This window comes from Gopherus evgoodei, chromosome 6 (assembly GCF_007399415.2).
Source record: "Gopherus evgoodei ecotype Sinaloan lineage chromosome 6, rGopEvg1_v1.p, whole genome shotgun sequence".
Lineage (NCBI taxonomy): Eukaryota > Metazoa > Chordata > Testudines > Testudinidae > Gopherus > Gopherus evgoodei.
The window spans coordinates 44,160,024-44,186,323 of NC_044327.1; the positions used below are offsets into that span (position 1 = coordinate 44,160,024).

At 41.5% G+C, this 26,300-nt stretch overlaps 1 protein-coding gene across 3 annotated transcripts in view; it reads right to left on the bottom strand.

The window, feature by feature from the left end:
- Nucleotides 1-9,248: 9,248 nt before the first annotated feature.
- SPATA6L (spermatogenesis associated 6 like) overlaps nucleotides 9,249-26,300 on the bottom strand; it is a 36,900-nt gene continuing 19,848 nt past the window's right edge. For all 3 annotated transcript variants that reach the window (XM_030567490.1, XM_030567489.1, XM_030567488.1), the window contains exons 8-13: nucleotides 26,059-26,170; nucleotides 23,129-23,172; nucleotides 19,313-19,506; nucleotides 14,526-14,619; nucleotides 14,257-14,373; nucleotides 9,249-9,778 (exon numbers count right to left, since the gene is read on the bottom strand). In XM_030567490.1, the coding sequence (XP_030423350.1) occupies nucleotides 14,275-14,373; nucleotides 14,526-14,619; nucleotides 19,313-19,506; nucleotides 23,129-23,172; nucleotides 26,059-26,170 (543 nt within the window). In that variant the 3' untranslated portion in view covers nucleotides 9,249-9,778; nucleotides 14,257-14,274. The remainder of the gene's footprint in view (nucleotides 9,779-14,256; nucleotides 14,374-14,525; nucleotides 14,620-19,312; nucleotides 19,507-23,128; nucleotides 23,173-26,058; nucleotides 26,171-26,300) is intronic.

Consider the following 26,300-nt stretch of genomic DNA (forward strand, 5'->3'; position numbering starts at 1 on the left):
ATTGGGAGCTTTCTGGGGCACAGAATGTCTTCCTTGATACTTATGGCACACACACCATCACAATGGAGCCTGATTCTTGATTGGAGCTCCGCCTCCTAGTTATTACTCTAAATAAATAGTGATAACAGCAAGAGTCACATGTTCCTGCAGATTACTCTATATTCAATTACAGTAGAACATAAACCACTGCTATGGCACCTACCCTCATTTAGAAGAAAGAATTAATAGCCCTAATACAACTAACATGCAAATACCCTATCGCTGTATAATAAGTACTAGAGCTGGCAAATAACATTTGAACAAGTTATTCCAATAATTTCACATAATTATTCAGATTTCTCTAGCAATCACTGTAGCACATATTTATACAGACAAGGATCACATGCTTCTGTGCATAGCTAGACTTAGGTCTGGGACCTCTAACATACAGTAGTAGAGAATCCAAGTAATTTGCACAAAATTTACACTCTGCTATAAACTAGCCTGAAGCATACCTTGACAGCTCAGTTTTATCTACACAGTTTTACATGCTCTAAGCCTTCACTACTAGACTGTGAATCAGCTATTTTAGAACACTCTTGAAATATGCTAAGATGAAATCGCCAACATCTACAGTAGCAAGTCTCAGTATATGTGGTGTATTTTAATACTAGGTGTATAAAGCAGTCACACGCTAGTTAATGAGCCACAAGCAATGTTCATATTAAGGGTCCAATGGTCTGCCAAAGGCAGCCACAGTCACAAAGCCATCACCTGTGAAGAAGAGAAAGCTCAGGGAGAGGGAAACTCACTGAAGGGTAACCCCAAAAGATTATCCTAATGATGTAACATCTCTTCCCTGAAGCCCAATAAGGGAAACAGGAAGCACACTGAAAAGATGGGTCTTCCAGTCTCCTGCCCACAACATTACAGAGTGAGACTTGGGCACTTGTTTACCTGAAGAAACTTCTTTCCTACTATTTTAGCTCTTCTCTGGATCCAGGAGCACACCAGAAGACCAGCTGTGCTTGCTCACTGCTGGGAGATACCATTTTGGCATCAGGTGATTGAACTCAATCCCAGTGTCGCTGATTTATAAACTCATACAGCTCCACCTGGTGGCAGAAATGTAGTAGTGCAGCGTCCCATTGCGATGAATGTGAAGTTGCAAAAGCTCTGCTTTTGTTTCTTTATTTTTCTTTCCTTTGACTTGTCATTTCATGGGTGAATGGTTTTGGTTTCCCTTTACTTCCACCTGGTCAGAGAAGGCTGGGATATTGTTTCAATAGTGTCACAAAGCCAAACATACACACACACACAAAATTAATGTAATGGAAGGGATGAAGTTCAAGGCTCAAAGCCATTCTCCTTCCTCCGGGACCGGGACAAATTAATTGCAGGCCAGAACTATGCAAGGCATAGAGTTTCTTATCAAAACAAGGATGCGTTGTAAAGGGGTAATTCTTTCCTGAACTGCTATAGCGGTTCAATTCATTCAGTGAATATTTAAATGAAAAAAAATTCTTTTTATTGTAAAGCACAACCATGACTTGTTTCCATCCTTTCTGCCACCACTAAGGTCCATTCTATGGGCCAGATTCTCTGCCCTGCCAAGATCTCTGTGCAGTCAGTAAGGCAAAGCCAGGATTGTCCTGGTGTCAGGGACTCCGGGACTGGAGGAAGGCTTGCTATGTTGCTCTTACACCAGCCCCCGTTGGTACACACATTGCCCACTGCCACACAGGGTGTGGAGGGGAGAGGTGCTGGGAGTGTTGTGCCTGGCTGCAGGGGGAAGGGAGCCAGGCCACAGAGTGAAGCTCTCAGCCTCCCCCCAAATGGAGGAGTGCTCCCTTGGGAACTGCTCTACAATGTCAATAAGAGCAGCTCCAGGACCAGGGGAGGCACAAGTCATCTTTGCCTTCCCTCACTTAACTACACCCAGCATGTGCTCAGTGCAAGTGAGGTGCAGCAATCTCTTTTTAATGACAATGTTTGGCCGGGCATGCTGCCTCGACTCTGCAAGATCAATCTGCATTACCTCCACCAATAACCTCTAAGGGTTTACCCTCCACTCAGGATACACATCAGTATGGATTACTGGGATTTGTACATGCTCTTGAGTTTTGCAGCAATGTCAAAACTGGTCCCCAGTGTCCTGAGTTCCTGCCTAAGCTATGATATATCACTAAGAGAAACTTTACCCTCAGAATCAGAATGCCATCTTTCCACATTTATTGCATCACTTACACATTTTGCTAGAGAAAACCCAAAGCACATTTTATCATAACAAATAATAAATTAGTTGTTGCCAGATTAATACACCTGAACAAGAAATAACACCCCAGAACCAGATGCCCATCACAATATAAAACTATGATTTAAAATATTTTGCTGTAATATTCTGTCATATTTCATTTACAAAAGTAAAACGTATGTTTATGAATCTTAAGTGAACTGACTTCAGAGCCAGGAAGGGTCTTAGAGACTAATTTTAGAGCTCTTTAGATTCTAAAACAGTCAGGAAACTGTTTCCTGCCAGTTAAATTGCCTACTGACTTAAAGGTGTACATTTTGAAACACAATAAACCTGCAAAGTCTCACTGCTGTTTTTACCATTAATCTTTATTGTTTTAAAATATGCAGATCACTCATTCAGTTTACCAGAAGAACATCAGAACATAGGAATGGCCCTACTGGATCAGACCAAAGGTCCATCTAGCCCAGTATCCTGTCTTCCAGCAGTGGCCAGTGCCAAGTGCCCCAATGGGAACAAACAGAACAGGTAAACATCTAGTGATCCATCCCCTGTTGCTCATTCCCAGCTTCTGGCAAAAAGATTTCATCTGGAATCTGAGAGACAAGCTGGGTGGGTTTTTGCTGTTATTGGGAAGAGGTGTTTTTTTTTGTTTGCTTGGGGGGTGGAGAGGGCTTGTACATTATCGAGTGTAACACAGATTGTGCCAACACACATACAACCACACTGAAGACACTGAGTTTGCATAGGAAAAAGGGAAGGCAGAATTTGGCCCTGCAGCTAGAATATCATGAATAAATCTCTTGATTATGTGAGAGACAGAAACTAATCCAGTTCATTCACTCATAGTTGTGGTGGCTCTGCAGTACATAGAAAATGAAAAGTAATAAAAATATATATTTTCCCACTGAAGTAAGCATCTATGATCATGAATGTACACAAGCTGTAGATCTAACAAATTTGAAGTAATTTTTTTAGAGTAAAATTGCATGTTAAGGACAAAATACTTGAAGGCGTTTCAACCTCCTTCAAATTTGCACACTTCTATTTTGGTGCTTACTTTTGAGATTGTGCAAAACTTGAACAAGGGTGCCCAAAGTGTTTGCATGCACAGAGTGAGAAGCTGAGGCCTACAAGGTGCTGAGCACCCTTCATTTCCATTCACTTCAAAAGGAGTTGAAAGGACTCAGAACCCAGCTCCTAACTCACCAATCTACCCGCTTTGTATGTGCAAATACATTTGTGAATCCACAATGGAATTTTGCCCACCTGAGAATTAAAAGGCAAAAAATAAGTGCATAAAAACATCAGCACCCAAATCCAGAGGCCATTTCAAATAACTGGCCCCAAATGAAGGAAAACTAAAGCCAACATTTGGTTTCTGCTGCAGTACTTGTGTTACTCTTATTTTTACAATATTCAGAACATCAGCAAAGTTGGAAAACCCATTGACTGAGGATGGTATAAGGCTGGCATACGGGGAATAGTCTTAAAGAAAGTAAGACAAATTCCATTTTAAACAAGACTGTACTACTAGCACCCCAAAATATAGAAAACATCCCCGAAGGAGCAATCCTTCACTGGCAGGAGGATGGAATGGATGACCTTTTTCTCTCCAGGTTTGCTTTCTGTGATTCTGTGACTCTTGGGTTCAGGCTAAATTAACTCCTGCTGGTGAAGGGAATCCAGAGTGGGGATTCAACCTGGAGAAGGTCACTCAGCGGAAGTGAGTTCTTCCAGGGAAGGGCTGATTTAATCTCCACCCAGACATTATACAAATCCTGCAGGGAGAAACTGCAGGGTATATGCTGCATAAACTTCTTTAGGCACGTTCTTTCCCTAGGCAGCATCAATCACTCTGGGGACTTAGCTGTCTGGCTGTGTGACCCTCAGCAGAGAGGAGACAGTAATCACGCTTTCCACAACCCCCGCAAGCCTGACTTTCTGCTGCAGGGGGCCTTCTCAGGGTCTGCATTTGTGCAGATCCTATGTTTACCTGGCCCTTGGTTTCTGGACTAGACATAGCCATCAATACTACACAGTTCCTGGGGCCGGGTGTCCCTCATGTCACTTACAGTAGCTGAGAGAGAGACAACAGTTTTTGCTGACTTGGTCCTGAGGGGGTGTAATAGAATTCTTACTAGAGAATGCAGGTGCTAAGCGAGACATTATTTGGGAGAGACAAGGCATGATGAGGGTGGGAATGATGGGGCCTGCAGGACAGACGTCAATTCTAGTCTTGGTCAAGCAGGGTCAAACCTACAGGGGTCATAGATGGAAAAGATTTATTAGACCTTCTAGTCCCTCCTTCTGCCAGTACCAGAGTTAGCATCTCACTGCTAAAAATAATATGCAAAACTTCCACATTTCAAATAAAGGAGTGCTGGTAAGGAAACAGCTGTGTGTTGGTTATTACCAGCAGCTGACCTGGGACTGAGCTCATTTCTATAGATATGAGATCATTACCCTGACTTTTCATTAGCTCCTGATTAATTCATGAATGACAATTCTATTTCTGAAAAGCCTTTCATGGACTGCAAAGAAAAAGCCTTCAAAACCAAAGAGAAGTCAGCAGCACGCAGTTTGGATGAATACCACACAGCAGCTGAACAGCCTAAACAAAGTGAATGTTGAAGTCTGCAAATGACGTGATCCTTAACACTCCTCTACCTCAGAAGTCTATAAAATGCCTCCAGTGAGAATCTTAAAGGCTTTAAAAATAGTTTTTTGTTTTTTCCTACTTTATTATTCCCATTGCACTCCTGAGGATTGGACAAGCATGACTGTGAGTGTGATCCTGCTAACCCTTACTCCACAGGTGCTAACTCTGTGGGTGCTCCGGGGCTGGAGCACCCACGGGGAAAAATTGGTGGGTGCTCTGCATCCACCAGCAGCTCCCCGCCCCACCCCAGCTCACCTCTGCCCCAGCTCACCTCTGCCACTGCTTCCTCCCCTGAGTGCGCCATCCCCACTTCTTCTCCCAGCGCTTGCCACCGAGAACCAGCTGATTCACAGCATAACAAGCTGTGTGAGGGAGAAGGGAAGAGCAGGAACGTGGCACGCTCAGGGGAGGAGGTGGGGAAGAAGTGGGGCTGAGGCGGGGATTTGGGGAAGGAGTCAAATAAGGGCACGGAGGGGCGGAGTTGGGGTGGGGACTTTGGAGAAGGGGTTGGAATGGGGGTGTGGCAGGGGTGAAGCCATGGGTAGGGAGATGTGAGAAGTTGGCACCTATGCCTTACTCACATGAACAGTCCTATGATGCAACAATCCAGCCCTGAGCAAGAAGTAGCCCACAGGGAACAGATAATGAAGAGTTAACTCAGTCACTTATCCTAATTATAATAAAGTCTAATATGGATGCCTAAAGGCAGGATGCACACTACAGAGCTGGTTTCTTCCATTCTCCTACCCACTGTCTTGAAGGAAAACTCAAGCATTTACTTACTTCCCTTAGGAAACTATTGTCCTAGCAGTCTGGCCCTGGACCTTAGAAGAAGGCAGCAGTGTTCTCACATGTGGGGATCCCCTTGGGAGTGCTGCTGATTTACATCTTCACACAGCTTCCCACAGTGGCAGATGTAGTACAGTATTACAGACTCCCATTCAGATGAATGGGAAACTGAAAATGGTCTTTTTCTGTATTTATTTATTCTGTTCTCATGTCTGAATGGTGTCATTTGCCCTTTATCATCTCTTTGTCAGTCAATGGTTTAAAACTCTCACAAAACCCATGGGGCTGATAGACTGAAGCCATCAGTCAAGGGCAATAGAGCTGGTTTCCAGAGACCAGACAAGACAGTTCATATTATGACTCTGAAAAGGCCAGATCTCACCAACAAAAGTGGGCTTCTTGATAAGGTTAAATTATTTTCTGAAATGGGGTGTTCTTCTAATGGAATATTACATAACATGGATTTTGTTATAGAACAGACTCCTGACTGGGCTCAGTTCATTCTCTCCTTCCTATACAAAGCTGAGCTTACAGCCTTTGGATCCTATGTACAGCTATAGAATAACTAGACTTGCTGAATTCAATGAGGATATCTGCATGAAATGCAGGCTACTAAATGTTCACATTGGAAAATCCGCCATCACCTTTAGCAGACTAACTAAAACAGCAATGAACAACTCGAAGCTTACTACACTGGTCTACAATTTTTGAGAAGTCGTCTGCCTCAGAGATAAAATGTGATATTTATTATGTACTTTGATGTGCTGAATTCAAATTTGACAATTAAAACAACTGATTGGCTACTGTTTCTAAGATATTTAAGATTTTACATTTTATGTCTATGTATAGTGTGTAAATAGTAGAGTTTTAATCATAAATTGTAAACCTAGGTCTTTTCATGTGTTTATGGTTGCTTTACATGATAATATTTCACCTGTCCTGTTTATGTAACACTTTAAAAATCAGCAAAAGGGTTATATAAATAAAATTTATTATGAAACAAAAGGCAAAAAACTATTATGTACATAGTTTAGTCCTATTCAGTGTCTACTCGGTGCTTCTTGGCTTGTCTCTTGTATTCATTAAATGGAACATCTCTTGTCACTGTCCAGCAATAGTCTGCAAGCATTGATGGGCTCCATTTGCCCTGATAGCCTGCCAGGAGATTCCACTGCTTTAGTCTGGAGCCCAACAGCTCTGCCTTACTCTTGGGGAGTTCCAAATCCCCAACAAGGTCATTCAGTTCACCTTGTGTTATGAAGTGTGGTTCAGAAGAGGAGGATGGGAGAAAATGTGGGTCCTGTGACATTGATGATTCAGGACCAGAAGTTTCATCCTCTTCCTCTTCCTCATCTGACTCAAGTGAGAATGATTCTGGTGCATCAGGAACTGGCAGTCCTTCTCCATGGGGTACTGGGCGTATAGCTGATGGAATGTTTGGATAATGCACAGTCCACTTTTTCTTCTTTGACACACCTTTCCCAACTGGAGGCACCATGCAGAAGTAACAATTGCTGGTATGATCTGTTGGCTCTCTCCAAATCATTGGCACTGCAAAAGGCATAGATTTCCTTTTCCTGTTCAACTACTGGCGAAGATTTGTTGCACAAGTGTTGCAGCATATGTGTGGGGCCCACCTCTTGTCCTGATCTCCAATTTTGCAGCCAAAATAAAGGTGATAGGCTTTCTTAACCATAGTGGTTATACTGCGCTTTTGTGATGCAAAAGTCACTTCACCACAAACATAGCAGAAGTTATCTGCACTGTTCACACAAGTACAAGGCATCTCTGCTCACTTTGGCTAAACAGAAATGTGTCCCTTTGCAAAATCAAACACTGACAAATAAGAGAGCACGACACTGTATGATTTCTAGAGCTAATATAGGGCAATTTCTTCAGCAGAGTGATGTAAGCTTCGTTATGATTGCATCATCCATGACTTCTAGGAATAACATGATGCAATTCATATCATGTATGACTCAATACCAGCTTCAGATTGCATCATTCATTGTTTTGCCTAAAAAGCAAGTACTGTCCAAACCCAGTCATAGATTTATTCATAGATCCAGTCAAAGATGTATTTTAGTCATTTCTGGTTTAAATTGAGATCCCTTCCCTTTATAACTCACTTATCCTCCGCCATTCCCAAGTCAAGGGTCATATATACTGACCCAATAGCATATCTTGAAAACTAGAGCCAATCAACAATTTTAAGCATCATTTTCGTTCTCAGTGACCCAGAATTAGTAAAGTTGGACTACATTTATTTCAGAAGCATTTTGGCTGTAGAGCAGTGCTATTAAAACCAAAATGCTAGTGTACCAAGCTTGCGTCCTCAGCATTCTAATGTATGGTGGGAAAAGATGGACAACTTATGCTCATCGGGAGAAAAGTTAAACAGTTTCCACCTACATTGTTTACGCCACATTATCCTGCCATTTGGTGTTGAGTAAGCCACCAACACAGAGGTTCTTCAAAGGGCAAATTTACCAAAATGTGACAGCCCTGCTCAAGCAAAGATGACTGCGCTGGCTGGGCTATCTGAGTAGGTTGGAATACGGACGTGTATCCAAGGACATGCTATACGGGGAGCTATCAGAGGGAACAAGAACAACAGGACGTCCCAAGCTTTGCTATAAAGACACATGCAAGTGAGATATGAAGGAATTTGGAATTGATCCTGACCAATGGGAAATCTTGGCAAGCGATCGTAACAAGTCGTGCCATCGTCTCCATCAGGGTATCAAAGTCCATGACAGGAGCTGGCTCCTACAGCTTGAAGAGAAAAGAGCCTGTAGGAAGCAAGGCGCTCCCAACAAAGATACATACATTTGCAATAACTGCCAAAGATCATGCAAATCTTGGATTAGACTATTCAGTCACATGAGACATTGCAAACCATCTACATCATAGGCTGCAATTCCCACCGTCTCTTACAGATGAAAGGATGCCAACAACCAACCACCTGCATGAGTAAGATTGGTTCATTTAAGGGTTAGCTGGAGGTCAGACTAGATGATCATGATGGTCCCTTCCCTTAAAGTCTATAAGTCTATGAGGACAGTTGGACTCACAGTCTTTAGTTAGACTCTCATCCTGCAAAGACAGAGCATGTGCTTAGCTTTACACACTGTGAGCAGTCCCATTCACCGCAAAAAGCTAACCATATGCATAGATCTTGGTAGGATCAAGGCACTGGAAGGGATGATGCCACTGTTTTCATTCTGACTCTCTCCAATGCATTTTAGTGGGGCTACAGCAGAACCTCTAGTTTCCCTCCAAAGATCTCTTATAATTCCTTTCTAATGTTTGCATCTATGACTTTCTCTTATTTCTCTGTACCCTGTGTGGTTTGTTTGTACTTGGTAAGCCTTTGACAATAATTCTCTTGTATTATTATGAATAATAACTTAGCATAACACCATAAATGATGCTTCACCAGACAAGCCTACAGTTAAACGTGCAGAAAAAGGTTCTAGATGCTATCTTAATAATTTTATTACAAATTCCTTTTAAATAAAATTATTTTATTTAATGCAATTATTTGAAATATTTTATTAAAAGAAATGTTTCAAGAAAGGATACACATTTAACATAAGTTCATTTTAACTGGTTGTCTGAAAAAATATATGTCAAACTGTAATTCAGTATTCAAAGGGTCTTGTTTCCTCTCTCTGTGCAAGTGCACCAACGAGAATGATGTGCATATATTGAGAAGAGACCTGACTTCTGAAAAAAGCAACTCATTCTAGACAGTCAGTTCTAATGCTGGAATAGTCGCAGGTAAGGTAATTCCAAATGTGATACTTGCAGAAAATTCTGCCAACAACCAAAGCCCAAAGATCTGCAGCACCATTATTATTATTTTTAGTCCTTAATGAGCTAATATACGTACACTCTTATGAAAATGATATCTGAGCCACACACTGAAATCATTTAATCAGCCGTGCTTATCCAGCACAGTACAGAGTCTCACTTTAAGAAAGAGATTAGACATAACGCCACACAGAAAATGAACCCCTGATCAACTCTGAGATGGAAATGTCCGTCTCAACTCTTCAAATTGGAGTCCAGCAGTCATTGAGTTGTCCCTGCTAAAGGAGTTAGAGTGTATATTACAAAATAGCTCCAAGAATTTTTGTTTAAAAAATTATTTCTGAAGTCTGTTTTCCAGGCAAGTAGTTTTTTAGGTAATTGTAAATTGTAATCTCAGAGAAATATGCTTTTGAAAAACTATTTGAAGTTACAGGACACAAAATTAAGTCCTCTTAATGAACTTATTAATTCACCTCCAGTTAACAATGTTTCCCATACCCAAAGGATAAGCAAAGAGAGCCTAATCTTGCACTCCTAATTTGGGTGAAAATCCCGCCCAATCTAATGTGACTTTTGCCTGAGTCAGGTCTGCAGGATTTGGACCAGGATTATTATCCTTTTGTGCAGATCTTACCTTGCTTCCAAAGAAGGGGATTCAGTCACTCTGTGGCACCACCCCAATTCTCTGTTTCTTTAGTAAGCCACATATGGAGAGGGGCAGATGGGACAGTGTGCTATGCACATTATCCCCTTCAAAACTGTACAGAGTCAATTGAAAAGATGAGAGCCTAAGGCTTTATTACTTTTTCTGTAGCTTGTTTTTGTGCCATTGACCTCAAAATCCCTGGAAGGGATGTTCAAGAGGGAGTGGCCTGGGAGAGCCTCCATTACAGCTGTACTGCCTGCTAAGGAGCTTGCTAGGGCACCCAGGGCCCTGGAGTCAATGTAGGGGAATAGACCATCTTGGTTTCCTATGGATCAACTCTTAGGAGTTTTGGGGCTGAACCCTCTGCACACACTGTGCCCTTCCTATCTCCCCCAAAATGATCTGGGAAAAATCTGAGGGAAACCTCCCGTTTCTCTGGCTCCCACTAATCTTCCATGGAAATGGTCGATCTGGTCTATAGTAATTACCACCAGTCCTGTCATGAGGATTTTCTGTTGTAAAATGTAATCACTACGCAATTAAGGAAATGAAATTTACCAACTAAGTACTCACTATATAACCCTTCGATTTTAAGTCTGAACTTGTAATTCTACCAGCCAAAATAAGTCTTTAGTGCAACTTTACATTTCTCAAGCAGAAACTGTTACTTGCACTATCAGTGTTCTGTGAAACTTCTCACTGAGAGAAGCACCTCTGGTCACATACAGCCTCAGAGATGGATTCCTGTTAAAAATGAGATGGATTTAAATAAGCTATAGGAGAATTTGGTTAGGGTGGAGACTGAAGTAGTTCGTTAATCCATCAACCTGATACAGAATAATCAGTAGCAGTGCAAGTGTCACCACAAAGCTCCCCCATATGACTCCAATTTGATCTAGAGGGAACACTTGCAGATTGTGAGAGAGCTGTTCAGTTTCCATGCCCATTCAGCCTTTAGCCTCTCAGGGCTTGTCTACATCACAAAGTTGCAGCGCTGGTGAGGGGGTTACAGCGCTGCAACTTAGGAGGTGTACACATCTGCAGGGCATCACCAGCGCTGCAACTCCCTGTTTGCAGCGCTGGCTGTACTCCCGTTTTGTCTCGGGTGTAGAGGATCCAGCTGGTAATCAAGTGTAGACACTTACCAGCGCTTTTCCTGACCTCCGTGGAATAAGCAGGTATCCCAGCATACCTGAGGAAGCCTCTGGTAATCAAGCAGGTCTCCTTCCCCGGTTTGCTCTCGCGTTCCCCGAACCCCCGAGCAAGCAGGTCTCCTTCCCTGCGGTTTGCAGGGGGGTTCGGGGAACGCGAGAGCAAACCGCGGCGAAGCTGGTCTCCTTCCCCGGTTTGCTCTCGCGTTCCCCGAACCCCCGTGCAAGCAGGTCTCCTTCCCTGCAGTTTGCTCTCGCGTTCCCCGAATCCCCGAGCAAGCAGGTCTCCTTCCCTGCGGTTTGCTCTCGCGTTCCCCGAATCCCCGAGCAAGCAGGTCTCCTTCCCTGCGGTTTGCAGGAGGGTTCGGGGAACACGAGAGCAAACCGCGGCGAAGCTGGTCTCCTTCCCCGGTTTGCTCTCGCGTTCCCCGAACCCCCGTGCAAGCAGGTCTCCTTCCCTGCGGTTTGCTCTCGCGTTCCCCGAATCCCCAAGCAAGCAGGTCTCCTTCCCTGCGGTTCGCAGGGGGGTTCGGGGAACGCTAGAGCAAACCGCGGCGAAGCTGGTCTCCTTCCCCGGTTTGCTCTCGCGTTCCCCGAACCCCCCTTGAAGCCGCCCAACAGCACTGCAGTGTGGCCACATCTAACACCACTTGCAGCGCTGGTTGCTGTAAGTGTGGCCACTCTGCAGCGCTGGCCCTATACAGCTGTACTAATGCAGCTGTAACAACCAGCGCTGCAAAATTGTAGATGTAGACATACCCTCAGTTCAGGCAATAAGAAAACCAGTTACTGTCATCTGTGAAAATTACATTTTAAATTATACTTGGCATTTCAGAGACAGTTATAAGCAGCATCCAGTTCAAGAGTGTCATCACTTGTGACAGCAGCCATACAGAACAGGATCTACATAACTTTTCTTAAAGTCACTGAAGAGAACGTAGTGCTAAGCTGAGGAGCAGCTGCATGACTAGAACCCATGTTCCTCTATAAATAATCACATAGGCTAACTCAGTGCAAATTAAGCAAGTAGGGAATTTCCACCTTTCCTGTCACCCTTTATGTTCACCTTAGTCTTGCCAGCACTGGTGGCTGCTCACGCGAATGCCAGTATAGCAAAGGAGAAAGAACTACAGTGGCCGCTGTCTGCAATTTTACCATGTTAGGAGGTGATCTTGTCAGATGTTAGAAGCTAAGAGTGAGACCTTCTCAATATTTGGATAGGAAACTCCCAGCAATGCCCTTATTGCAGCAGGAAGTATTGCCGGTGAAAAGTGGTGCACTTCTTTTTGAGGCCTTACTAAACATATGTCCTTGTATAGTGTTGGGGACACTGTGCTATGGGAGAGGACAGCTTTCAAATGAGACATGAAAGATAGGTCCTGGCTGCAGGGTGGTAATCAAAGATACTCTGGCTCCTTTTGCAAGAATGTGATTGTTGTTAATCCTGGTGTCCCAATCAAATTCCCATTTGAATTACAATAAAACCCTGATTATCCAAAACCTAGTTAAGTAAAACAAGGAGGGTGAGGTAATATCTTTTATTGGACCAATTCCATTATCCAAGGGTTGGAACTATCCGTTTTGTTGTATTGCATCCTCAGCTGCAGAGAAAGGTAGAGAAAGGTGCTCCCTAAGGGCTTGTCTAAATGAATACTTCCTGAAACAGCTTTTTTGCAGTAGCTGCTCCAGGCTTGTCCTCCTTGTAGGTAAGCCCTCAATAATACGTGTGCCACTCAACTAAAGTTAACAGGGTTGAATTTGTGCATGATTAACTGACAGAAGAATTTTGCCCAGTTTTCCATTAATAAAAAATGTTAATATCCCATCCAAATGAGTGACATTTAGATAAAAAAATAAAAAAAAAAGGAAGCGTGTGACGGAGAAGAAAATATTTAACATACTCTTCGGGGATATGGTGACAGGTGTGTTTACTCACAGGATTTGTCCTTTAAAATCCAAATGAACTAAATCACTGTGGGCCAAATTCTGAAGTCCTTAATTGGGCAAAGTTCCCCTGGACTTAAATGGGATTTCACTCAATGTAAGCATGATAGAATCTGGCCCTTCATTTGCTGGCTGAGAAATGAAATCACAGACTGTTGTTTCACTCAGAGTCAATGGATGAAAAATTAGATCTCCAGTGAAGAAAAATGTTTGAGAAATAGAAACATATTAAAGTGTAGTTATGGTCAGAAAAGAGGCTGTGTAAAAATGCCATCTTCTTACTCACCAAATCTGCTCCCTGTATGTATCCTAGCCATGTCACCATACACTAGAGACCTCAGTAATTTTTCCTAATTTTAATAATTGACCAGTTTTTTACTCCTGCTAATAATGTAGGGGTAACAAATCTAGGAAGAATGAGCTGGATTCCTGTTCTCGCTTATAACAGTGGCTGAGATTTGCACAAGAGCCTGAGATTGTTAGCCACCCAAATCCCACTGAAATTCAATGGAAGTTGGGCACCTTAACTTGCCTAGACTCCTTTGAAAAACCTAACAAGAACTGTTAAACAAAGTTCCAGCTACAGAATCTTTGCTGTCAGTGCTGATGTACTAACCAGAAAGAACCCAGCATGACTTTCAGATCCCACTATGATGTTTGCAGCGTTGGCAATTGGTAAACAAAAAGAAAGAGAGAAAGAGAAAGAAATGTTTTTCATGTAAACTAATGAAATGGTATCCTACAGAGACGACAAACAAGGAAATCCATGATGCCACTTTTAGAGTCACTTTTTTTAGTATAATGGCTCTTAAAGTGACTGAGAGTTTAAGAACACAAAAATATAGCTTATTTTGGCAATTATAAGTAAATTGCAGTTGTATAGTCAGGAAATAGGGCTGCTTAACATACTTTTACAACAGATTTTCCTGCAGGAATACTAGAAATTTATAAACTTCCTGGATCTGACATAATTCCAGTAAATCTAAAAGTGAAAAGAAGCATTTAAGCAGCTTACCTTTCTGATGACAACTACTTAGTAATATCTTTGCTCCAGCGAGTCATCCTGAGGGGAACTCCTCAAAGAGATGGACCTTCTTTCAAGGACATCATCAATTTCAGAATCAGTGGCTCCCTGAAAAAGCCTATCTGATTAATTTCATTGTTCATCTTCATAAGCACTGTTAATGTACTTAGCCAAAAGCAAACCTATCATCTGTTTCCAGGGGAGTTAAAACATTGTCATATTGGCACCAGCTGCTCTCAAGTTGTAATATTAATACTCACAAAGGAAAGTCTCTGCTTTGCCTGGTTTGAGGTTAGGAGATTCTGCACTCTCTTGTGGATCTTTTCCCAACTGAAATGAGGATTGGAGTATAACCTGCAAAAATGTATCAAAACAGTCACATCCCAAATTCTCCTCTGTCATAAAGACTTTTTTTTTTTGCCCAGTACCTTATTCATAATGTCCTTTTTCACACACTGGCCCATTAAATCTGGAGATGGCAGGTATAGCCAGTTCAAGAAAAAGCAAGAAAATTTCAAGAAGTGTTTGGCCCTCTTGAAACACAAAATAGGTCATGTCATTGAGAATATGACCCACTATTTAAAGGACCTACTTAAGATGGGACTCATCAATCTTTTGGCTGTGTTCTTCTTACATGGATGTGTTAGTACTGTACAAATGAAGAGGAGAGGAGAAACTAACATATTCTAATAATGTATCTTAACAGATATTAGTAGCCAAAGCCATGGTTCAGTAGGCATGTGATTTCCATTGATTTCAACTCACATATTTAAAGTTACATATTTAAGTCTCTCGCTGATCTAAAGCGCAATAGGTATTTTCTTCCTTCTTCTCCTTCTTTCCCTTTTCTGATCTTTCACCCCATCTTTGCCCTTCTGTATCTTTATGAACCTTTTCCTCTCACATTTTCATTTTTGTCTCCCTCACACTCATTATTCTCAAACGTGCAATAGTTTTACCAGCAGCTGGTTTCTCACTGAACACCCACCTACCCCTTCACGCTATTTTTCTTTTATTCTGCCATTTCCTTCAGCTTTTTATTATCTCCATTCATCTCTTGCTCACTCACCTTCTATCCCTGCTCACATTTGGTGATACTTACTGCTCATTCCCATTCCTTCACTTGAATTAAGTTTCATTTTCCTTTTGCTGACATTTTCTCCTTTCTCCCCCACACCAGGTTCCCCAGCTCATTCTTCCCCTCATGCTCTCCCCATTTTTCCTAACCTTTCCCCCTGTCTCCTCAAATATTTTCCTTTTCCCCACCATTCTCTTTCTCTCCCCTTTGATGCTGTCTTCTGCTCTCTTGCACCATCCCTCCTCCCCCCGCTGCATACAGCAAAATAATCCAAAAAAGTCTTCCCCTCCCCTGCTGGCAGCATTCCCTCCCCTGCACAGAATGCCATCAATCAACTATAACACCTTTAAAAGGCTGCATTAAAGATGGTTCTGCCATGTAACTAAATGCACAAATTAACCTTATCACTGAAGCCTCCAGGCAATTTGGACATTCGGTTTAAGTCGTGCCTAGTATGTTCTGCAGTGCAGGATTTGTATTCTCTAGAGCAGGACCAGTGCATTGATAACAAGTAGGAAATGAATAAGCAAAATAAAATATGCAGGCAATGCCACCTGCTGGTTAGAACAAAAGGCCAAACCTCTGGGTTCTAGCCTGCTCTCCCACTCCCTTACTTTAAGGTGAAGACATTACCCACTGTATGCCTCAGGTAACCACTTGGTAAAATGGCCTAATGCTGTTTTCCTAACTTACAGAAGAGGTGTGAGGATTAATCAATGTGCATTAACAATAATATTATTGAGAAGTAGTGCAGCTACACCTGCTTTGATTGTTATAAGCAAAGGCAAGACTGCTCCTTTATTCCTTGAAAGATAAAGTCCAGGATAGAGATGATTTTTTCTTTTGTCCAAAAGCTCACATTAAAGTAAAGGAACATGAAAAAGCACCAGAATGATTCTTCTTATAGTCAATAAACATCAACCACCAAGGAACAACACATATTCGTCAACAAAGTGCAGCGCTCAGCACCATACTTCCATTATGCGCAGCAATTCAGCGAGTAACTATGCTTTGCAACTCCAGTAAAAGAAAACAGTGTTTTACAGAGCTGATCCGCAAAGTGCAGAGCCAACATATTGTTCGCACATAATGATAATGAACAGAAAGAATCCAGTTCTTTAAGTGCAGTCCTGGTGATCTCCAGCATTACTCTGATATTATCTCAGTTTAGCCCTGCAGTATATTGCACCACAAAACTATCTCCACAAGCTGCCATTTCATAAATTGCTAGAAAATCACAACTTTCCAACAACAACAAAAAACACCCTTAGGTTTAATGAGTTAAACTGCTCAAAATCCTACTCTGCAAAAGCCGCCTATTTGTTTGCTCACAGAGATAACCAATCTTGATAAAACTCTGACACAAACCAAATGTGTACCAATAACGTTCACACTGCTGTGTATAATGGGACAAGTTTTCAAAACACAGCCTCTACACACACAATTTTTTTTTTGCACATTAGTATTTGTAAGTGATCTCCTAATGGAAGCTCTGTCTCCATGTGCAAAATGGGCATAAAATACACTTAAATTGGATTTGAACATATAAATGATATCACTTGACACAGCCAAGAGATCTTGCACACAAAAATCACAGGGGCAGGCAACTGTGTGCACAAAAAGAGGCTACTTTGAAAATTTGGCCCCACAAGTTCATCCTACCCTTGTGGCCATAATCAAGAGTTTCATGCGAGATTTGGAGATTTGGACTTTGCTGAATTGGTGAAGATGGCCTCTTCCACAGAACAATCATGCTACTATATCTGTGAAATAAGAGACTGCCATTTTTCCAAGTTCCATCCCAACCCGGCTGCCCTGAAGGTATCAATGATTTCAGCCATTTAGTCTACCCAGAAAGAGAGGTTAGGATAGGAGGCTTGAGCAGAGATCTGGTCGTGCCAGAAAACCACTGGAGCAGCATAAAGGAAGGAAAGCTCTTTATTAAAGAATAGCATGTAAAAGGATGCTTTATTAATCAGAAAACACCACAGCTACTTCCGTACCTGTTGGGTCGTATAAGTAAAGGAACTGGATACTTAACTTTTTGAACTTTAGGCATCTGAATATGAAAGTTTAGTCCTAATCACCCATTTATATTATAGTTAAAATTGTTTGAGCACCTAATCACAACGCTTTGCAATACAATTTGTCCCATCTACACAGACAAACATATTAGAAGAATCCTCTTACAACCCTGTATTTTTTCTGTTCTTGATGATCTCTTGAAGATAAAGAGTCACCAGTGCTTTATTTTCACATGGCACGCAATGGAGGGGAATTTAGCCAAATTAAGTCATCTTTTTTCACACAGAAGCACCTATTTTCCCATCCAGTACACAGACCTATAAACAGAAAGTAAATGGAACATTATCTTTCTGGACTCTTCAGCCTACATATTACATAGAACCTAGCAGTTAGCGAATCAGTGCAAACCGGACAAGGAATAATCAGCAACAAGCCATTCCTAACAAAGACCCTGATCCAGAAAATCACTTAAGCATGTGCTTAACTATAAGCATATGAGTATTCCCAGTGACTTTATTGTAGCAAAACTGGGACTACTCACATAGTTACGTTAACTACATGCTTAAGTGCTTTGCTGGATCGATGCCTAATGGGAAAATGATTTAAAAGTTATTTTGACTGATATCCAAAATACTCTGTGTATGGAGGGCTGTGGAAGGATGGGAGAAAGGTGGGATTAATGATTATTCTGAAAGACCCAAGCAGAGACACAACTGTTCCTTAGATTTTCAGAATTTGGGGCAGGGACTGTTTTTTGTTCTATGTTTGTACAGCACCTAGCACAACAGGGTTTTGGTTCAATACAAATAAACAAACAATAATATATGTTCTTGACCATTTTTCTCAGAAAAAAACCATTTTTTCTGCCCTATTAAGTTTCCCATGTGCTCTCTAAAGTGTAGAGCTTTTTCCATTTCTACTGCAAAACATACTGAACTAGCTGCAGCCTCCCCCCCCCCCATTGCAACACGTAGCTGCCAAAAAACTGTTCTAATCTCTGACCTGCATGTTCTGCAATGCAGGACCAATGGACACCAGATAAATTATTCTTCTTGTACTTTTGGCAACAAATTTCCCCATTCAGCCGAGTCAATCAACAGCCCTTAACATATTTCAGGGTGATAGGCGGACTGAACTCAGCAATGATATCAGCCTTAACTTCTGGTTAAAGTAAGACTCTGGCCATATTTATAGATAGATACATTAAAGGAAGATTGAAAAGATTGGGACTGTTCAGTTTTAGAAGTCAAATATCTTGGGACATGATATGGATAAAGACTAATGAATGGTGCAGAGAAGACAAATTCTAGCTATTCTTTCTCACAATATAAGAGCAGGGTGGGCAGTCAGTGAAGCTTAAAGGCAACAGATTTAAAGCTGATGAAAGAAATACATTTGTTGTCGTTTTTCACACAATGGATCAGTTGTGTGTGGAACTAATTGTTACTAGATATTATTTAGGCCAAGAGCACATTTTTATGGCTAGTAAGAACATCCAGTTAGATAAAGTATGATTTAAAAGATCTTTACAGTACATAAACCTCACATATCAGAACAGAAGCCATTAACCATTAATTGACTGGGGTTAGGAAGAAACTTCTTCTATGAATGTATTTTTCCTCAATTGTTCACAATGGGGTTCTTGTACCTTCCTCTCAAGCATCTGGTATTAGTCACTGTCTGAGACAGGATATACTAGACTAGAAGAACCACTGGTTTGTTGCTGTATTGCTATTCCTATGTTCCCATTTATGTTCTCACAGATCTATATCTTTCAATAATAACTCTCTGAGTACTGTTAAAATGATCCACAGAAATATATCTGAGAGTCACAAACCCAACACCCTTAGAAAGTAGCTTGAATGTTTTTGGTCATTCAACATCACTGCTCCTACTTACAGCATCATGTCACTCAATTACAGATTTTTATACAGGATCAATAACCTTTGTTGCAGAGGAGAGTGACTCCGAACAGGACTAGGCGATCTGTAATGTGGGGAGGTTGCAAATGATGCTGTGCGGTGAAATGTCAAATCTCCTTGAGTAGGAGAACTGCCCGGGTAATTTACAAGTTTATCCGTTTCAAGAGATGATGAATCATGTTCAGATGTGGCCTGTTCATCCCGTTCCCTGATAACCTGAGGAACAAAGAAACATTTTTCTTTAGTTAGAAAGGATACAGGGGGAAGGGAATGGGGAGGGGGAGGGAGAGAGACTGACAGAGGGGAAGGGAGGAAATAGGGTCAGTCTGCAGTATTTTGTTGCAATGAAGGGGAGGTGGGAATATCAGGCTGAAGTTGAAAACTCATAATGCCATATCTATAAATGGACTGTTTTAAGTATCAGCAAACCCCAGATCTGGGCAGGTAAATGGGAGCACTTCAAAAATCTGGACCAAGCGGAAGCTCTTAGTTGTGAGCCACATTTTCTAATAATAAACAGAATCTATCACACTGCTGGACAGCTAACCATTAATCACTCACAAAAGCTAATAAAAGTCAACATTTCAGCCAGTCAGAAACAAGTTTATTTGTGAAAATGCAGTGTAGCGTAGGAACAGATAAGCAAGCAATTTCTACCGTAATGCTCTAAACCTTAATTGTGCTGTAATAGAATGAAGCTCCTTCCCACACAGTCAGTCATCTTGACTTTTGATGTTGCAAGGGATTAAGTAGAAAAACAACACAAAGAAGGGCAGTGAAAAAGGCCTATAAAAAAGCCCGCACCTGCCAGTTGGGAGTTTGCCAACTGGGAGTTTTTTGGAATATTGACTTCAAGGTGCTTGTGATAGGAAAACAAAGAGGTCTGTCTACAGAGCTTATAATTAAATATAGAGCCAGAGCTTGTGCAACAATGTCACTCCAAGCAAATAAGTCCATTCTCTCAGTCCCTTAAGCAATCCAACTTTGGATACTGCTCTTCAGTTCTCTGGCTAAAACCCAAGAGCAACCTTGTAGAATCCAAACCTGTTGCAAAGCTGTGTGTCAAATTCTGTCCCAGTTACACCTATCTTATCCACCTCACTGGAGTTAATGACACTGCTGGGTAAAAAGGAGAGCAGAATTTGGCACACTTTCTTTAGAAGAGCCACTTGGGGCAAAAGTACCTCATTCCATTGTTTGCCACAAAAATATACCTGTAAGACACTTTCCCATTTACCATTCAAATCAGTCAGTGAGGAAGCAGTGTAACACAGTTCAACAAGAGACAGGGTGACTTCCAAATAATCTCACTCATCAGATATTCTGCTATGGAGAAAGACTCAAGGGCACTGTAAAAGGACGAGACTTTTACTTCACTCATAATGCAGCACAAGCACAATGGAATTTGGTCCAAACTCACCCCATTCCTGGTATTTGCATTTATTCTTAACTAATGCAAGGGCTGAGGCAAATCTTAGCCCGAGCTCCTTCCTGAGCAACCTATGCCTCAGGATCCTCCCTGTAATAGCTCTGGTCAACCCATGTGACTCTGTCTTGGCTCAGAGAACTCCTCTTTAGACTTTTACATTCCTGGGGTCAAGCTAATGAGCTCCTCCTAGCCTAGCTACCAGGGCGAGTCAGCTCAGTCGCTTTGCTCCCCTGCACATGGTCCTGTGTGCTGACACCTGGTCATAGATGCTGATGGATAAGCCAGTCTCTGATCACAGTCTTTTTTATTCTATGTATGGACTGTAGTGCCAGGAACGAACACTGATAGTGCTATCTTGATTAAGCCAGGTAAGTGTGGTGCAACTTTCCACAATACACCTCAATCCTGATCCAAAATACCCATATCTATTTCAATCCCGTACATCTCTTTTGAGCCAAGACTTCTGACTGTGGAAGACAGCCTTGTTTTATGGGCAGATGGGAACCAGTGTGAGAACAACAAACTCCTTTCCACTAGTAATCTAAAGCAGGATTTAAAGCTCTCTCTTCAGAGATGAAGGACACATACAACTAATCCCCTGGACACCTCTCCCTCCCCCCCTTTAGTACAACAGGCAAATTCTCTAAGCTAGCCAGAACACAGCTAGAGTGCAGCACACTAGTACAACTATCTGTGGCAGAACTATCCAATAGCTAAAATAATTACATTTATACCAGTCACTTGGGACAATAGAAATAAAATCACTATAACAGAACAATGTCATAGGATCAGCATCTCCTTTTCTGGAAATAAATGATTTGTCCATGCCTCAACATTCATCTAATAGCACCAGATGGTTATCCTTTCACTATGTTCTATTCCATTCATATTCTCTATCGATGGTTCTATAAGAACAGGAATGGCTCTGGGTTAGGGATTTTGCAGAATCTTAACCTTCAGCTGCATCATATTTTATCTATACAAAGTCATTTTGGATCAATGGAGAGCAAGGGAGTGAGGAAGGGTTCTTTGGTCTAATATCTGTTATACATCATTAATTATGAGGTTGATATTTAGGTAGAAAAACAACCAGCATTTATTAACAGTAGTAGGACAGGATTTGAAAATTTGCTGCAATTTCTTTGAGACACCTCCACAGATATTTTCCCAAATCCACACTTTATTCATGTCATATATCATTTTTCAAGAGCCATTTTATTTAGAGAAAAGTGTAAAAAGTGAACATTGGAGGGCACTTTTTGACTCCTAGCCTAGGCCTGGTAATACGATATGGAACTTTCCACCTCTAGGTCAATCTGGCTAGCTTGGTGATGACTGACAGTTGTCACTGTCTGATGGCTCTTTGATGGTCTGTGTGACATGATTTGGTCTGATCTTTTGTAAACTAGTGTCAAAATCAGAAAAAACAATATAATCACAATTGGCGCTAACACATCTACTACAGTGGCCAATGATTGAATGGGAATGGAGAATGGGCAACCTTTTTCCTCCAATGTGGTCTTAGATTTTTGCACATTGATAGGATTTAAATATTTCAAAGTGAATTTAGTACTGGTGAAAGATGGTACATTGAAAGCACCGGAGATGGAGATGTGTACTGCAGAACAGTAATGCAAACCCTCTGATGCTATCCTATCGATGTGCCTGAACCCAGATGTGTACAGACCGTGTAGAAGTGAGATCGTTCACATTTATTTCTTGGCCTTTCTGCTAAAGTTGCTGAGAAGGATATCAATCAGAGTGGCAGCGGATTTTTTTATGTGAATACCAGTCCAAACTGAGACTATTAACTAATTTCACAGAGACATACAGTATCTTACCAAACAGTTGTCAGATAGTAATGACTTCCTGTTAATACTGCTCTGAGACTGAATTGAAGTGATGACTTCAAGGCAAATGGCGCCATATTCCATTAAAACTGTATGTTTGTCTAGGCCATGATTTCTATTATAACAGATTTCCATGTAGGTTTGTCACAGCCTTAATATCTAAAGTCCTGGGTCTTCATCACCCTGGCCAGATCTCTAGTGAGCTAGATTCTTCTAAGGAGTTTTACAAATTTGGCTCTGTAGCTGTCCAGTGTAATGAAGTATGGATAACTGGCCTGATTTTTAAATGGTTTCAACCTATTTTTATGGCAAAATAAAGAATTTTTGCTGAAAACAATATGACCTGCAACTTTTTGACATTGCGTTCTACATATTTGTGAGGTTTTTTCCCCCCATAACCAGAGCAGGACTTTTCTCATAATTTCCCATTACAGATAACCAGACTTAGCCATTACTATCCCCTGAGCCATCAAATCCCCTCATTTAATTCTCTTTTTAAAATACGTAGATTAAACTACTAACAGAAGAGATGGAATTTTACAGTTATTTTTTAAATTACCTTAACTGAGGAATTTGATGCATCACAGCTATCAAAAGATAAAACTAAAAGAAAAAAGACATTTCAATGGCTGATTATTAGCATTTACTCTTACATTACTATTTTCACTGTTCATCAATATATCAGCATTGAACTCAAAACATAATCACAAAATGACTAAAAATGTTCCTTGTAGAGTATAGGAATATAAGAGCTGCCATATGGGGTCAGACCATCTTGCCTGGTACCCTATCTTTGACAGTGGCCAGTACCAGAGCTTCAGGGAGAGCGCAGAGGGGCATGGATCAGCGTTCATGTCGCACTCCCCGTCAGTACCCAGCCAGGGCCAGGGAAACCAATGATCCAAACAGCAGACCAAATTTGGTGGATGAATCCTGGTCACATGCCACTTAAAAAATAATAGGAGATATACCTACCTCCTAGAACTAGAAGGGACCTTGAAAGATCATTGAGTCCAGCCCCCTGCTTTCACTAGCAGGACCAAGTACTGATTTTTGCACCAGATCCCTAAGTAGCCCCCTCAAGGATTGAGGTTACAACCCTGGGTTTAGCAGGCTAATGCTCAAACCACTGAGCTATCCCTCCCCCTGTTTGAAGCATGTTGTACATACACTAAGAAGAAGGAGGAGTGTATACAACAGAGCAATTATGGAGTCATGCACACCCTACTTCCGGTAGTCAGAGGTTTGGGTCATGCCAAGCATGGTGTTACATCCCGGACCACCTTGATTCAATAGCCACAGAAGGATCTATCCTCCATGAACTTATCCAGTTATTTTCTGAATCCAATTATTCTTCTGGTCATCACAACATCCCAACGCAACAAATTCCACAGTTTAGCTGTGTGTCATGTGAAAAAGTACTTCATTTTGTTTGCATTAAACCTGCTGCCTATTCATTTCATTGGGTGACCCCTGATTCTTGTATTGTGGTAAAGGAGAAACAACACTTCTCTGTTCACTTTTTTCATACCAGTCATAATTTTATAGACCTCTATCATATCCCCCCTTTGCCGTCTTTTCTAAGATGAGTAGCCCTAATTTTTTTTGTCTCTCCTTAGAGGGAAGCCATTCCATACCCTTGATCATCTTTGTGACCCTTCTCTGAACCTTTTCCAGTTTCACTATATCCTTTCTGAGATGGGTCAGTCAGAACCGGACACAGTATTCAAGGTGGCATTATGGTATTTTCTGGCTTATTTTCTATCTCTTCCTTAATAGCTCCTAACACACTGTCAGCCTTTTTGACTATCGCTGCGCACTGAGTGGAAGTTTTCAGAGAACCACCCATGGGTGACTCCAAGATCTCTTTTGTGGGTGGGAATAGCTCATTTAGAATCCATCATTGTATTTGTATAATTGGGATTATTTCTTTCCAATATGCATTATTTTGTACTTATCAATGTTGAATTTCATCTGCCATTTTGTTGTCCAGCCACCCACCCTGTAACTCACTGCCACTTACAATTTCTACAGCCTGATGTAACAGTCATAATTTAAAACCTCCTGTTGGTCAAAGGAGTTGCAACAGATGATCTAGTCTCTTTAGATCGCCAACTGCAGAAGTAATACATAGTGCAGTGGTTCTCAACCAGGGATCCAGGGATCCCTGGGAGGCTGTGAGCAGGTTTCAGGGGGTCTGCCAAAACAAAGCAGAGAGCAGGGCCAGCGTTAGATTAGCTAGATACCAGAGCAGAAAGCTGAAGCCTGAGTCCTGTCGCCTGGTGCTGAAGCCAAAGCTCAAGCAACTTAGCTTCATGGGACCCCCTGTGGCATGCGGCCCTAGGAAATTGCCCTGCTTGCTACTCACTAACACCAGCTCTGGCTTTTTATCTACTGGATATGAAGAAAAACAGATGGGTGGTGGAGTTTTTATAGCATGTTGGAGGGGCCTCAAAAAGAAAAAGATTGAGAACACCTGACAGTGGATGTGTTGAGGTTAATTCAAATGACGAAGAAACTGAAATATTATGGTCCAGATTCTCTCCTTTGCCAACATCCACTTGGCATAGAGAGGGGGAGCTGTAAGGATCAGAGAGGGGGATCTGAATGTTAGACTTTGTCGTCTCCATCATGTGAATTATTACTAATGAGAAAGGCTCTAGAGGCACTGAAGTTTTGCCAGGTGAAATGCACTGGAGGATCATGTCCTCAGTCCTGCCAGTGATGGCTCTGCAGGGTTAACAGGAGCAAAGAGAACTACAAACATAGCATTGTTAAGAAATGCAACAGATATAAATCTAACTACCCTAAAGGAAATATCTGAGTAAGAAGGTGGCATTTTTACAGTCACTTTTCCGAGTAGAAGTGACCATTTGAAGAACTTCCTCCTTGAGTATATGGCTTTATTTCTTTTCCCAATGTGCTGATTACTTGATGAATATTCAGCTTGTGACAAGGATCAGAACAAAGAATACAAAAAATTATATATCTTCATGACCTCAGGGGGCCTGATCCAAAGCACGTTGAAGGTAATGGGAGTATTTCTACTGACTTCAATGGCCTTTGGATAAGTCCCTTAGAGAAAAGACTTCTTGACTGAGGTAGCACATAACAATGGAGAAGAGGAGGTAATGTTGGTCTGTGGGCAACAACTCTTTCCTTCAAAGGAGCATACTACTAAACAAGAGAGGAATCAGCTCTCATGCTAAACTGTCATATTGTACTGATGTGTACTGTAAAACAGCAGTCATGTTCCTCTATCCCAGCAATGGCTGCAATTCAGCGGTGAGCATATTTTTGCATTTCAGGCCAGATTCTGCCACCCTTACTCACTCCAAGTAATGCTTCAATCCTCAAACAGCCTCTTTGAAACGGGAGTTGAAGAATACAAGCCATAGTTTTCAAACACCTTTAGAATTAGGACAAATGGTGCTATTACTTCTATAATTAGCATTGTTTTATTTTTTATTAAAAACAGATTAAAAGTACCTCGTTTCAACTGAAATTCAAGTGAATTCTTTGCTGAGCTCACATTTTGTTTTGGATTTCGATAAGGTAACTGTGACGAAGTTTTTTCACCAAATGGGTTAGAACTGTCTACCTGAAATGAAAGAGATATGGTATGAGGTAATATCTTCTATTGGACTAACCTCTGCTGGTGGAAGGGACAAGCTTTCGAGCTTCACAGAGTTCTTCTTCAGGTCTGGAGAAGGTTTCCAGAGGTTCAAGCT